The 14,249-nt window shown below is 38.9% G+C and overlaps 1 protein-coding gene across 3 annotated transcripts in view; it reads left to right on the forward strand.

The window, feature by feature from the left end:
* phkb (phosphorylase kinase, beta) overlaps positions 1 to 14,249 on the forward strand; it is a 106,255-nt gene that overhangs the window by 22,065 nt on the left and 69,941 nt on the right. For all 3 annotated transcript variants that reach the window (XM_063881303.1, XM_063881302.1, XM_063881304.1), the window contains 4 exons: positions 2,146 to 2,253; positions 3,266 to 3,346; positions 6,766 to 6,881; positions 11,279 to 11,342. In XM_063881303.1, coding sequence (XP_063737373.1) covers positions 2,146 to 2,253; positions 3,266 to 3,346; positions 6,766 to 6,881; positions 11,279 to 11,342 — 369 coding nt within the window. The remainder of the gene's footprint in view (positions 1 to 2,145; positions 2,254 to 3,265; positions 3,347 to 6,765; positions 6,882 to 11,278; positions 11,343 to 14,249) is intronic.

Below are 14,249 nucleotides of genomic sequence, written 5' to 3' on the forward strand. Positions count from 1 at the left end.
GAAAATCTTTGACATTGTTTCTTTAGGGTGTAATTTGTTGGTTTGTTATTCTAGCCTATTTTTGAACAACATCTTGCTCTCACTCTGGGGTTGTGTCTTTACCATGAGTTGTTTGGCAAAAAACAATCTCCTTTGCAACCAGCAAAAACAAGGAGTAGCCTGGTTATTGGTTTAAGGAGATTCAAGAGTTTTGTGTTTGTAATAAATGTGATATAAATGCATGAAAGCAGATCGAGGAGCACACTTTGAAGTGTTTCATCAATTTGAAAGTCATATTGGCGCATTGCAGCACTCCAAACAATAAGCAAGATCTTGGGCCTCTCACAATATCCCGAGTGGGGCCACTTGACACCGTGGCTCTGCTGGAGGGAGAATTAGAGAGACCCCTTCACAGAAATGGGTTTTATAGAAACATTAACAGCAGCACCTATTTTTAGCTCTGTACAGAGGTAGCTCTTTTATTCACGTGAACACACACACCACACACTTATTAAGCGCTGTGGGATGGCAGGAAATGGGAGCAGTTTGAGTAAAAGTGGGACAGAGGGTCTCCATTATGACCTGACAGAGAGAGGAGAGGTAAAGAGAGGAAATGTTGGGTAGAAGAAGTATGGCAGAGGAAAGGAGAACAGAACATAAAGAAAAAGAAAAAAAAGCATTAAAGAAAAAGATGCGCAAATAATAGAAAGTACTCGGAGAGACGGTGAGGAAGGGTTGGGTGAAAAACGAAGACAGCGAAGGGGGGGCTTGATGATGGAGAGAGCAGCTGAAGAGGCGAATAGAAGAGAAACAAATGAGGTAAAATGGGACAAAGGGCCAATTATTTATAACTCTGTGCGACGGGGCTGGCAGCGCAGCTGTAATTTAGCAAACACACACACAAAGACTCCAACAATACGCTGAACACAAAACACAACTAACAACTTGTTCTGGGTTTTTATCTGTTTTTCGTGAAGCAAGTAATAGTTTGGTTGCCCTCAATGTGACCCTTTGCTGTTTCAGGGCAGATCATGTTATGCATTCACAGTAAATCTGCCTAACTTTACTCATAGGACAGACTTATTGCAAGTTAATTTTATCAGAGAAAAAAGGATTTTGTACATTGTGTCAGAGTGTTTATTGATCCAATGGATAATAACCTTTCATCACATTGTAAATAAAGTTGTACTCCATGGTAAGCTTATATATATATAGCAGCATTTCTGTAATAATTACTATCATGTGTTCTTTGCAAACCTATAAATCCCTTTGATATAAAATGCTACCTTCAGCTGTCCAGCATACATACAGAGATGGAGAAAATGTTGCCAATAGTTCATCCTGTTGCTATCTGTAGCCATAGCTGTTAGCAAACGCTAAACTTTAAGCAACATTTTCTCCTTGAAACGCAACAACAATTAAGCTGAATTGCTCAGTCAGTCTTCCTCAAGTCAGCCTTTGCTGTTTTATAAAATGCTGGAACTCCGATGCTGCATCTCAAATAACCAGTGACAAAGTTCCCTATTATGGGTTAGGTTTTCCAAAGCCTGAACCGAGCAAGGAAGAAGTGAAGAAGTATAGTTTTCCCTCAAATCCCTTGAGGGTTCAGAAAGAATAGTCGGACAATGATGCCAAAAACGTACGCCCTGCTTTAATGTCAGGCTTAGAGCTTACAGTCTCATTGAATGCAATACGGCAAACTAAAAATGTACTTCAGAAAATGTATAACCTTGCTCCTGCCAAAAACATTGCAATGAAAGTATTTCAAACTGCATATATATTTACATTATTTCAAACTATTGAACTGTATTGATAACGGTATGACAGATAGAGTTCTTGCTGTAGATGTGGAGATACTGAAGCTAATTAATGTGGCACTTATAAATAGGAGCATTGACATAACCCTAAAGTGGCAAAATAAGCATCAAGAGCGGTATCGGTTGAAGAACTGAAAGGGATTGAGGAGTCTGTTGAAATACTAACATTACAAATGCAGATCATTACCATTGACTTAATACATATGGTTCCCTATAATGTGTTTTTGGATGTGTTTAAGCCTTGACATACTGAATTTTGGTGAGAAAATAAGTGTGTCTCCTTCTCCTCCTCTTTCCATGCTCCCTGCTTAACCTTGACCATCTCTGTCTCTGTGTTTGTGTCTCCCAGGTGGAGCAGTTCAAACAGGACCCCAACCCCTCCAAGTGTCTGCACTCTGTGTTCAACGTAGACACTGGGGACGAGGTGCACTCCTACAGCGACTACCACCACCTGCAGGTCAGCCAATGAAAAGGAGTTTTTTATTTGTGATTGTATTCGGTCCAGGCAAGAGACACACATAAATGATATGACAGTATGATGAGATGACAATGCCATTTCACACAAAATAAATATTATGTCAACATTTCAAATAAGTAAATCCAATCCGATCCAAGACGCAAAAACACACATGACATGCAGAACATATTCATTATTCCAAATAATCCCACTCTTTGTTAGAGCCATTTATCTCTTATGTGATGTTGAATTGTAATGTTTTTTGACAAAATAAATTGCAATATATTATTTAAATGGTTATTTCAGATAACTCCTTGATTTGAGCTAAGTAACAAGTATTTAACCCAACAGAAAAAAAAGAGTTATTATCTGTAGAACATTTTCATTCAGAACACCTAACAAAATGTTCAAAGATGTACATTTGCAATTAATATTGAGGTTTGGTTTTGAGTGTGAACAAAGGAAAAGCCCATAACATATTTATGTATTCATTGCTCTACATTGCATGCATGTACAACTGGATTACTGACTTGTCCTCAGAGGTTGATGTGCATTGAATTGGCTATAAAACAGCTTATTCTTCTGTAAATGGTTTTGACAAAGGTCAATTTGGTGTGCAACGTTCAGATGGAAACTGTTTTCCTATAGTGAAGAAAGGGTAATACATCAAAGAGACATGGATAGAGAATTATAGTTTTGTGACAAACAGAAAACCTCATAAATCATGAAAGCGTTAAAGATGTTAAGACTCACTGAATTGTACATTTAGTCCCTGGCTCTGATTTCTTCTGCAACAACTTCCCCATGAAGTAAATTGCGTTATTGATGATTCCAGTTCCAATGCCAAAGGCTTAATAGCTAATATAAAGCTCACGCCTCAGTCCCTACACTGTGTAGGAAATCAAAGACAGCCGTATTGACACATCTGGAAATATCTCGCAGTTTACAAATGACAGTCTTTTCTTTTTATGGTATCTCATCCACTCTGTCCTTCCCTCTGTCATTGCTGCAGATCGATGCCGTTTCTCTGTTCCTGCTGTACCTGGTGGAGATGATCTGCTCGGGTCTGCAGATCATTTACAACACGGATGAGGTAAACAACAAGCTGAAATGACTGCAGGGGTGATTGATTCTGGACACTGGGGATTTACACCCCATTGGTTTTACTTGTACAGCAATCAGTATCCATCTTCAGTCCACAGTTTAAAACCACTTATTTTACCATTAAGATAATCACACATTGAACAGGAATACATTCTGCCATGCAGAACATATTTTCCTGTTTAGAATGTTGTAAATGTACTTCTACTTGTAATTTATTTTTCATTGCTTTTATTTATTGAGTGAAAACCAGATAAACTGCATGTAAATTAGCTACCTGCTTCTGCTTGTTTGATAGAAGATGACACATATTTGGGGGAAATTGTAATAACTTCTGTCAACATATGTCTTTATCATTTAAATACTGTTACTGTGAAATACATTTTATACATGCAATATTGTTTTACTTTACAGTAACATATTATTATTATCACTGCATACTGACATTTACAAGGAATGTGTCTCCCCTTTATGAGCCTACAGGGGCGACTGGTGCAAACACGAAATTGCAAATCCAGATGCAACTGTAGAAACGTCTTCACCAAGTTGACAACACATGGACAGCATTTAGAGAACATTCAAAAGCTTGACATAACATATGCAGGGCCAACTAAAGGTGCTGCAAATACAAAACAGGAAGCTCAAAACACCACGGAAGCAGTGATGCTAAAAAATGATGCACACAGCTGGGAATGGAGTCCTTGTTGGTGTTTTCGGTGCTAGCTAACCTAGCCTTCCTAGTAATATCGGAAGCAATCAGGTGATCACATTATTAAAATAAACATTTTAGGTTACTTTCCAACAACAATGACAGTTGGCCGACTTTATAATCCCCAAACTTCAACAAGCGTTCCCAGCTGTGTGCATCACGTTTTAGTGCCCCCGTTTCCGTTGTGTTTGGATCTTCTTGCAGTGTTTTTTATATTTGCACTGTTTCTGAAGCTGCGGCGCGTTTCTCCTAATGAAAAGGTTTTAGGTCGTAGTGTTTGCACCTGTTGGCCGCCATACAGTGTGAGTCAGTTTGCATTCACATGAAAATTCCTATCATGAAAAAGGGTTACTGAAACACCCTAAAACAAACTGGAGCCTACTGAGATTCATAAGTTTAAAATGATGGGATGCTACATTGTGAAGATACTATAAAGTAAGAGCAGGGGATTTGTAAATGCAGTTAGATGTACCCTAAATCCCCTGCAGATATCCCAGAGTAGACACAAATGCGGGATCAGGGGGGCAGTATCTCACTTTTATAGCTCACCTCACATTTATGTTTTTGCTGAGCCACTCAATTGACTTTCAACGTTGAAACGTTTCAATGATTTCATTGTGGAGGCTTAAATGTCCTCCTGGGAATCCAGCCGGTAACGTCTAATTTGGCAGCGCACCAACCCCGACCATTACTGAAAAGCTTTCTATAAATGGATTTCTTCGAGTTTGATATATCTCCCCGCTTTCGGTTTTTGTCTTCTTTACGTTTGTCTCTTAATAAAACAACTTGGCTGTTAAGTTTACACAGTGTGCTGTTTATTGTGGGGCCCCGAGGAGCAGTTTCATTAATTCTGTTAGTTTTTACAACGTTCGCAGCTTTACTTACCGCCACAGAGCGGGGAAATGTGTGCCGCTGGTTAAAGGATTCCGTTTGTTTACTAGATGGGGCTTATCTTAAGAAAGGAAGGACATGCTGAAACATTTTGCAGCAAATCAATTAGTGCATGCTGTCTTCACTTTGTTTATACAAAACCCTCCCTAATAACTCTCATTTCCCTCCATTTTTCACGCCCTGTGGCAAAAAAAAGACAATGCAACTTTTCTTTTGCAAGTGCAAGGTTTAATTTGCATGTTAAAAAGCTACTTATAATATTTCATAATTCAAACTTAGGCAGTCTGCACGCTCCAACATCCTTTTACCAACAAAAACCCCAAAAGCTTGTGCAATCTTCTCTTCTTTTACTCAAAACCCTCCCTAATAACTCGCATTTCCCTCCATTTCTCACTCACAACGTCAGAAAAATTGACAATGCAATTTTTTTTTACAATAGCAAGCCATATTCATTTCAATCATTCATTTGCATATTTAAACACTGCTTATAATGTTGGATAATTCAAACTAAGGTAGTATGCACCCTAACATCCTTTTACTGACTACAATCAGATCCATTTAAATAAAAAATGCTGTCTTTGCTGTTTTTAACGCATTTCATTTGGACTAATCACATCGTTGTTAGCTGACACTGCTTGTGAAGTCCATTGGCGTATACTGGAAGCTGCATTGCAGTACTTTTTTTTTCTTCCTCTTCTCGAGGTAGGAGGTATAGAGAGGCTGCTGCGTGTCCTCTGAGAAGATGCACTATTGTCCTCCTTCCAGATGCCTTTTTCAGTCTCATGCAGCACGAAATGCAGCGTCTCATTAGCCTGTGTGTATCTGCTGCCTGCATTTTTCACTTTATACAGGTGTAGGCATTTTCCAACAGTGATGTGGGCATTGGGTTAAAGCAGCAGACAATGTATGCTTCTGAGTGTGTGCAAACCACCTCCAGAGGGCTACTGGCAGGGTTTGTCGTCCAGTTGCAGAGAGATGGAGATTCTTGTTTTTAGCCGGCGGACAGTAACAGTCATTAAGATACCATTAAGATACTAAAAGGTTTCCCCTCGTTAATCATGACGTTCTTAAAACCCCAAATAAGAGAAGATTCTCCTTTTTCCCTGCCCTGCTTTAAATAATGTCCTATTTAAGTCCTACACAGGTTCTATCTGCCTCTCTTTTCTCCCCTCTACTCTGTCATTTCAGATTAAATCTCCCATCAGTCAAGCACACACGCACACACACAGGTCTTTTTAATGATTCAAGGCCTTTAGTCATCGCACATTCTCTCTCCTTTCGCTCTCTTTTTTTTTTGGGATGTGCCTATTGATTTGACATCTGGTGCAAGCCTGATTATAGATACGACAAACTCCAACGCTAATTTGAGTTTAAAACCATTTGTTTTGTTGGGTGATGGAATCAAGGACACTGCTCCTGAGAGTCTGTAATTAAATTGCAAAGTGCTCATGTTTAAACTTGAGCTTTAAATGGACGTTTTGAGTCCATATGTGTCCATTTAGTGTCATGTCATGGGCAGTTGACAAGTCAATGGAGCTCCAGCCGCACATAGTGTCACACTCTTCGACTTAATTACACCGTGTCTACGCTGCAGGAACACTTTGACCTTGAGGGTTGATGAGGAATAAGCTTTCTTGTCCACTAAGGCTGTGTGTGGCTGCACAAAGTATGGAAACATGTCTTTTTCCCGCAGCCCTGGATCTATGATTGCATGTTTGTGTGTGTGTAAGACAGTGTGAATGTGTATGCAGGTGAATCCATTCTTAATGTCGCATAAGTTCCTGTGTTTGAAGTGTGTATTCTGTGTGCAGGTTTCCTTCATCCAGAACTTGGTTTTCTGTGTGGAGAGAGCCTACAGGGTGCCTGACTACGGCATGTGGGAGAGAGGCAGCAAATACAACAACGGCAGCACTGAGCTGCATTCCAGGTCAGTCAAAACTCAGTGAAACACAAAGAACATACAAAACAAATGAACATAATATACAGTTAAATTGTTATTAGGAACAGTTTGTGACCAAGTAAACTCCACACAGGGGTGGCATATTTGTTTGTCTTCTATTTATCTCTTTCAACACTGTAGTTCACAAACTAGATATGTATTGTATGGAAGCACTGAAAGGCCAAATTAACATTCTGGTGATTTATGTTATCTAAGTCCAATCTAGACAAGGTATGAAAAGGTTATTTTCACATTTCAATAACTTTGCAATTCAAAGTGCTTTACAAAAATCTAGTTGTATTTCCTGTGTTTAAGAAGAGGTGGAAAAAGTTTGGTATTTTTCATCTATCAAAACATTAAAAAAATATATATATTGACCATATCAGCACACACGGAATTAGCTTTGAAGTCATTTGAATTGTGAATGCCTACCTTGAAACAAGGTTTGTATGCAATATATTTATTGAATACTTATACATTTTTTTATCCCTGTCTTTTAATTTAGCTGGATGCCTTTCATATTATTAGTATTACTTCAGGGCGATGTTTTATGACTTTATCAGAGCTGACTGTTAAATTGAATCCATAAAATACATTTCTGAATTAGTCATATTTGTATTTTCCTTTTTAGATAAAAGAAAATGCAATAAAAAACGTAGAATAATGACTCATAGCAACATCCGTCCATGCCTGCTCCAAAGGCTTTAATATCCACCTTCCCACTTAATTTCTTTTTTTTTTGTACATCTCCTGCAAAAACAAATCTTATCAAGCCTTTTGCAACTTGTTTTTTCTTCTAAAAGAAATACATTTGATTTTCCAAAAACAAGAATTGGAGCCCGGACTACAGCTGCAGTTCACGGCAGACAGTCGTGAATTTATCACACATAATTACAAATAAATACAGATTTTGGAACATAACACCAGTGTAAATCAATATTTGGGAAATTATAATGATTATAGCAGTTTGTTTTTACTTTCTCAAGAACTGCAAACCAATCACCATATTTATGTCTAACACCTGCTTCTGCTTGCAATGAAGGCTAGTATTGAAATTAGCGAGAGAACCGTCATGTGGATTATTTCCATATTCTCTAAGTAACACTCTTAATGGGGCCATATTATGCTTATTGGTGTTTTCCCTTTCCTGTGCTGTTATATAGGTTTTGGGGCATGTAAATGGTCAGCAACCGCTAAAAATCCCAAAACGCACACAAGATGGAGTTTCTTTTTTCAAACCAAGTAGTATTAAAAGATTACAGACAATTCAAAATAAAAACAGCAACAAACCGTTGGATTAGTTTGTTTGTTTGTTTGATCTGTCCGTTTTTCAGAAGGATTACTGGTAAAAGTTAAACTTGGTTGAAGGATGTAGCACAGGTGGATACAAATGTAATTGTACGGCAATGGAAAGGGCCTTGGTGGTAATCTAAGCTCTCCAAGAGTCCTTTTAGTTAAGGACAAATTATTGATGGTCTCAACTTGAACTGCTGTGAATATTAGGATGTTGCACCAAATGCTAGGGAGTTTTTGTTACATGCTTGTAACTGATTTATCATCCAAGGTCGAACCAGCGTCCCTCCCCTCCCTCAGTGTCTTGATAAGGATCCTCAATTTCTGCCTTTGCTTATCTCTGTGAAGCATTTGTTTTTCTTCCTCCAACAATCCAAGGCTGTTGGCAGCAGCATGCCAAGATAACTGAAGAAAAGATTACATATTTCTTTTTGTGAATAAGCGTTGCGATCCTTGTATTCTCTGCCATCCAGGTCATGCTTTGGTTTTTCACAATTAGTGAGCTAGCTCATACATGTGATTGCGTCATACTGATAGCCACGCTGTATGCAGACTCCAAAGTTTAATCAAGATCTGCGAAAAATAACAAATTGAGTCATTTCAAGTAACACAGTGCCATGCTGCAAAGAAAAGGCTGGAAGCAAACAGTTCAGTTTGGGTGAAGTTAATTTTGTCCATATCAAATCAAATAATTACTTCTGCTTTATGTTTATCATCACACCCACTGAAATGACTGGACTGGAGTGTTTTATTTAAAGTGGTGTATCTAATCTTGTAGCAGCTGCTTTTTAAAAAAATATCAACCCAGAAAAATAAACAGGAGTTGCTCATAAGTTCATGAACACTTCATCATTATCTAACATTCACATTAAAAACTGTCACTGTTACCACTTCTACTAGATTTACTGTATGTCATATCCATTCGACAATCGTTTCCCAGCTGGGCTAAGAAGGCGACTGTCCAAGGGCCCCAAACCTTAAGGGCTTTCTAAAAATCACAGGTTCATTTGGTTCAGTTGTTTTTGGGCCTCCACACTGACAACACCAATGACCAAAGGTGGTCATTCATATGATAATTATGAGGGTTTCTACAAATGTTTGATAGGATAAAATAATGGATATTTTTACATTTCGGTAAAATGTTTGTATTTATATAGCACTTTATCCATGTTCCCGACTGCTCAAAGCGCTTAACATTCATCATCGTCGTCGTCGTCGTCATCATCCACCCATACAGAGCAATGGGAAGCTAAGAATTTGAAGTTAATAACCCAGTATGGTCTCAATTGCCATATGAGCCACTGTAGGCAAGCACATTTACTGTAGGAATTATAGAATATTGTTGGTGACTCTACATTGTGAGCTCGACAGTCTACAGCAACATTTTCATCATCCGTTTCTTTATTTCCAACTGTCAACTGAAACTGTTGCATCACAATGCTGTTTCCTGGTACAACTTTTTCCTGTTTCCCCAGCAATCATTTCATCTCTTCTATCTCTCTGTGAGGGGTTGACAACCATGTAGACCAGTATTGGCCTTTTTCGTGTAATGTTTTTCACACAAGTAATAAGCAGAGCTATTCTCCATTCTGCATCAGCCATCCAACCTGTTTATCAACTCAGCTTTCACTAATGGTATTAAATGCATTTTGATATGTCAGCCAATCTACCGCCAAGTTCCCTTTCAATTTTTACCCCGGTTTTTTATTTTCTAGGGAAATCTTGGCAGGGCAGAAAGGGAAAAAATATGACAGAGAAATTGATTAACATTTAGTCTGCATTGCAATCATAGTAGCCAGCCAGTGTGAAATTCACTACAAGGTTTTTATAAAAGAGATCCATTATCTACAGTAGACCACAATCTTAGGACCTTTCAGCTCTATTGAATCCTCACAGAAAGGCTTGTGATTCAAGTGTGATTCTAAATGCTTTTTACGGGGGTAGGGGCTTCTGACAGTTGAAAGACACTTACGATTTCCATAAAAAAAACACAATTGTTGTCCCCCGTATGCTTTGTTCACCTCAAAAACTAGCAAATTATGTTTTTATGAATGTATCTCTGTAAAGTGTCTTTGAGTTTTTAGAAAAGCGCTATATAAATAAAAGTTATTATTATTATTATTATTATTATTATTATTATTAATAAATATTGACCGATCGATCTTCACTACAGCGATATGAAATTAATTGATATTGCTGTGATTTATAAATGTATCAATAAGATGGTAGAAAAAAAACACGATGAGGCCAATTTATATAAAAAAACTCAAATGTTTGGAGTCCGTCAAAAAGAGGCCAAGCATACACCTTTTTAAGATGTTTGTTTCCTGTTTAAAGTTTGCATCGATCAGGGCTATGCTAACTTTCTAGCTGCTCCATCAACTTTCAAAATAATTTCTTAAGTAAGGCATAAATAACCTATGAAAGTTATTGTCGATACACATAGATAAGTATAGCTACCTGTATTGTTATGACCGACTCGCAGGCTACAACAAAGGTGGGAGACGCACACAGCATTTAGCAAGGACAACCATACATTTATTAACATAAAAGTAACAAATTCACTCCGTTGTGGAGTGCCAACCCAGGCTGGGCAAAAGAACGGGGATCCAGGGGAGAGTCAGGGAGACACTGTGACCCCAGGCAACTGGGCTCAAGTAGGTCCTGTGGCACTGGCCAGTTGTCCACAGTTAGGATGATTGACCTCCTCAGCTCCACCCACCTCAAAAGGCCTGCGACGCAAACACACACGCAACATGCAATAGGCTCTGGGGCCGATTTGTGTATTAATGTGTATTGGAAATCTAAGAGTTAGTGGATGACATCACAGCTTGAGTGAAGAGGAATTTTTAAATCCTTAATTTTTGTTTAAATTAACCTGCTTTCAAATCCCATAATTTTCACTAATCATGCATAGTTTTTGGCCATAAAATGTAATGAAAATGTAGCACTTAGAATGGTTTTACTTATTGCTTTGGATAAAGTGTAAGCTAAATGAAACGTGATGTAATATACTTTGTGCAGACGTTGGAAAATTGGTGGTTATTTGAAAAATGTCTAATGTCATCCTCAATCTTTCTTTTTCTTTGCAGCTCTGTGGGCCTTGCTAAAGCTGCTCTGGAGGCCATCAATGGGTTCAACTTGTTCGGAAACCAGGTATTTGAATAATTCACCAACTCCTCATACTAGTCCCAAGAGACTTGTCTAGATGCGTCTGTCTTATCGTGTCACATGGCCCAAGATCACATTATAGATGTACATCCTTTTTCTGATTCATATCTGCAGAGGCCCATTATAGCTCCATACATCAGAGGGATATGATTGATGCTTGCAACCTGCGTCAGCAGCTGAATTCATGAAAACCCACTGCATATTTAACAAGTACATATCATTAGCATAATTAGTGCTGTTGTCATCAATGATAGGCTATTTCCTAAAGTGGGTGCTTGACCATCCGGAGATTCATTTAGAATGTTTGTGTTGGGCTCAGCAGACTTTGATCAATGGCCACAGTTGATGTTTGTCCCCGGTCTTTCTCCGAATCTCCCTCAAAATGTCCATTAGTAGATATCTTGTTTTCTTGCTTGTGTGGTAGAAAGGAAAAACAGGGACATCCATTACATCGGCTAATGGATTGGAAAATGAAGCCGGGCACATACAAAAGTCTGCTTTTCTATTTTCTTTTCTTCTTGTTTTTCTCTACTTGGCTTTTTTCCAGCTTCTCTGGCCTTACGCAACTTGCGTTGAGTATTTATCTGATCAACATAAATGGCTGTCAGTAGAGTGTAAAATAAAGTCCCTGTTTTTTTTTCTCTCCTGATCCACTGCAAAATAATGGTTTAACTGTGCCTGCAAATGGATTTTGTCATCAAGCTCTGCTTGTTGAAAGAATCAATTCATAGAGGTAGCTGCTTTATGACCCATGCTGTGTGGGGCCAGTCTCCTGTCCTCCTGTGGGAATGGAAGTGCTACAAGCCAGCCCGTCACCTGTTAATGATCTTTATTAATCTTGATTTCCCAGCTGACTCTCATCCTCACAAGTGTAACTCCCACAACCCCTTTAACCGGAACATACAACGCGTTAAAAACTCAGATATTTTACACTGGCTGTGGACTCTTGCGGGTGTGTGTCCAATGTAGCCTTTGTGCTGCATGAATGGACAGAATGCACTCAGTTTGGTGACGTTATTTTTTTCATGATCCCTTATGAGTCGATAGTATACAATAACAACTTCTCTTGCATCAGAGCAGCTCATTTGGAACATTTAGAACATATTCAGACAAGAAACAAGGACCTACAGTACAATGCTAAAGCTGTGTTTTGTGCCTCTACTGTGACATGTCTACTTTAATGTTCAAAAAGGTCTTTTTTTTTCTCATACTGCCTCGGCTGCGTAACCTATTTTCATTATATGTCTGAAACCAGAGCCCAGTCTGCTATGATTGGTTAGCTGCTTTGAGATGTACAGTAGTCAGAATATCCGTTCTTTAACCTATATAGAATTAGTTGAAGAGTAAGACATAGAAGCCAAAGTCTTACATAGTGATTTCCAAGGTGTTACATATATTTCACTATGTTATCAAAGTAAACATGTAGTCCAATAGAGGCGTTCCAGGAAGGGGGGGGGGGGGGGGGGGGGGGGAACTCCCTCTGGAGAACTTTGGGATTTTAGCCTTTGCAGACCATTTACATGCACACAAACCTATATAACAAACTACAGGAAGGTGAGTTCCTCAGTCTAACTTTAATTTAATGTTATCTCAGATTTGATGGTAACAATTCATATCCCCTGTTCCGGACATGGTTGGGGTCAGAGACAATGTGGTGGGCAAGCCTAAAATACATTTTTGGTAGGATTGCAGCTCTTCCGCGAAAAAAACAGTAGATAAAACGCATCCCAATAAATGGAATTATTTCACTTTTAAAGCCAGCGATTACATTCAAAGAGCTGTGTACAAATGGCCGGAGAAACCCTAACACGTTCCACTTCCTATCTCCGGATTGTCACCTAATTCACACCCAGTGAAGAGCAGGGATCTAGTGGAGCACACACTCAATCCTTTCTTTCCTGTGTGTTCCGAACAGTCTACCCCATGCTGACATAAATCTATCAATTTTAATTTGGTCACATTAATGCACAGAAAGCGATGTCAAACTGATGTACATTATGGTCTTTGAAAGAGGTATTATATAATCTACATCCTGTCAACATTTATTAGCAACCCATAATAATGGCAGTGACATTGAGGGCTTTATGGCATAGATTATGGTGGCCTGTAATTAACTTGTATTATACAGCCGCACTTTCATTACAGAGGGACGGGCGCTACCTGCTCAGAGTAGCTGAAAGGGGTAAGTGAGGTGGCGAGTAGAAGTAGGGACACAGAAGAAAAATGCATTCTTTAAAATACAATTTCTTTTTGTTTTATATTGCCAGTTGTTGGGCCATTATTAATAAAGGCTGTTTGTCAGAATTTTCCAATCTCACCATGTCAATATTAATCATTAAATGATACTCTTCAATCATTGCTAGAGCACATTTTGATTCCTATATAAGCACCCATATAAAGTAATACCGAGAGTTACTGTCACGATCCTAGTTTCGTGTCTGTCATGTCTTTGTGTTGTGTGTTTTATTTTGAAAGGTTTTCCCTTCTTGTGTCAGGTTAAGTTTCACTCCCTGTCTTTAGTTTCCCTCCTTCCCCTGATTGTGTCATTGTGTTCACCTGTTGCCCCTGTGTTTCTCCTCCCCTCTCCAGCTGTGTGTGACCTTCTGATTAGCCTTGTGTATTTAGTCTTGGTTCCCCTTTTGTCTCTGGTTCGGTCGTCGTCATTTCTTCCCTGATGTTGTAAATGTTACCTGCCTGTTCCTGCCTGCCCGTCTGTCTGTCTGCTCCTGTTCCCAGTGTCCCTGTATCCCCTGGTTAGTGTTGGTGTGGTTATTTTTTGGTTGAAAGTACAGCTTTCATTTCAATAAAGCTTGCCTTTGGTTTGGACCCATACCTGCCTCCCGTTGGTTTTACTGCACTTGGGTCCTGTTTCCCCAACCCTGACAGTTACAC

The sequence above is a fragment of the Eleginops maclovinus genome, chromosome 4 (assembly GCF_036324505.1).
Source record: "Eleginops maclovinus isolate JMC-PN-2008 ecotype Puerto Natales chromosome 4, JC_Emac_rtc_rv5, whole genome shotgun sequence".
NCBI lineage: Eukaryota > Metazoa > Chordata > Actinopteri > Perciformes > Eleginopidae > Eleginops > Eleginops maclovinus.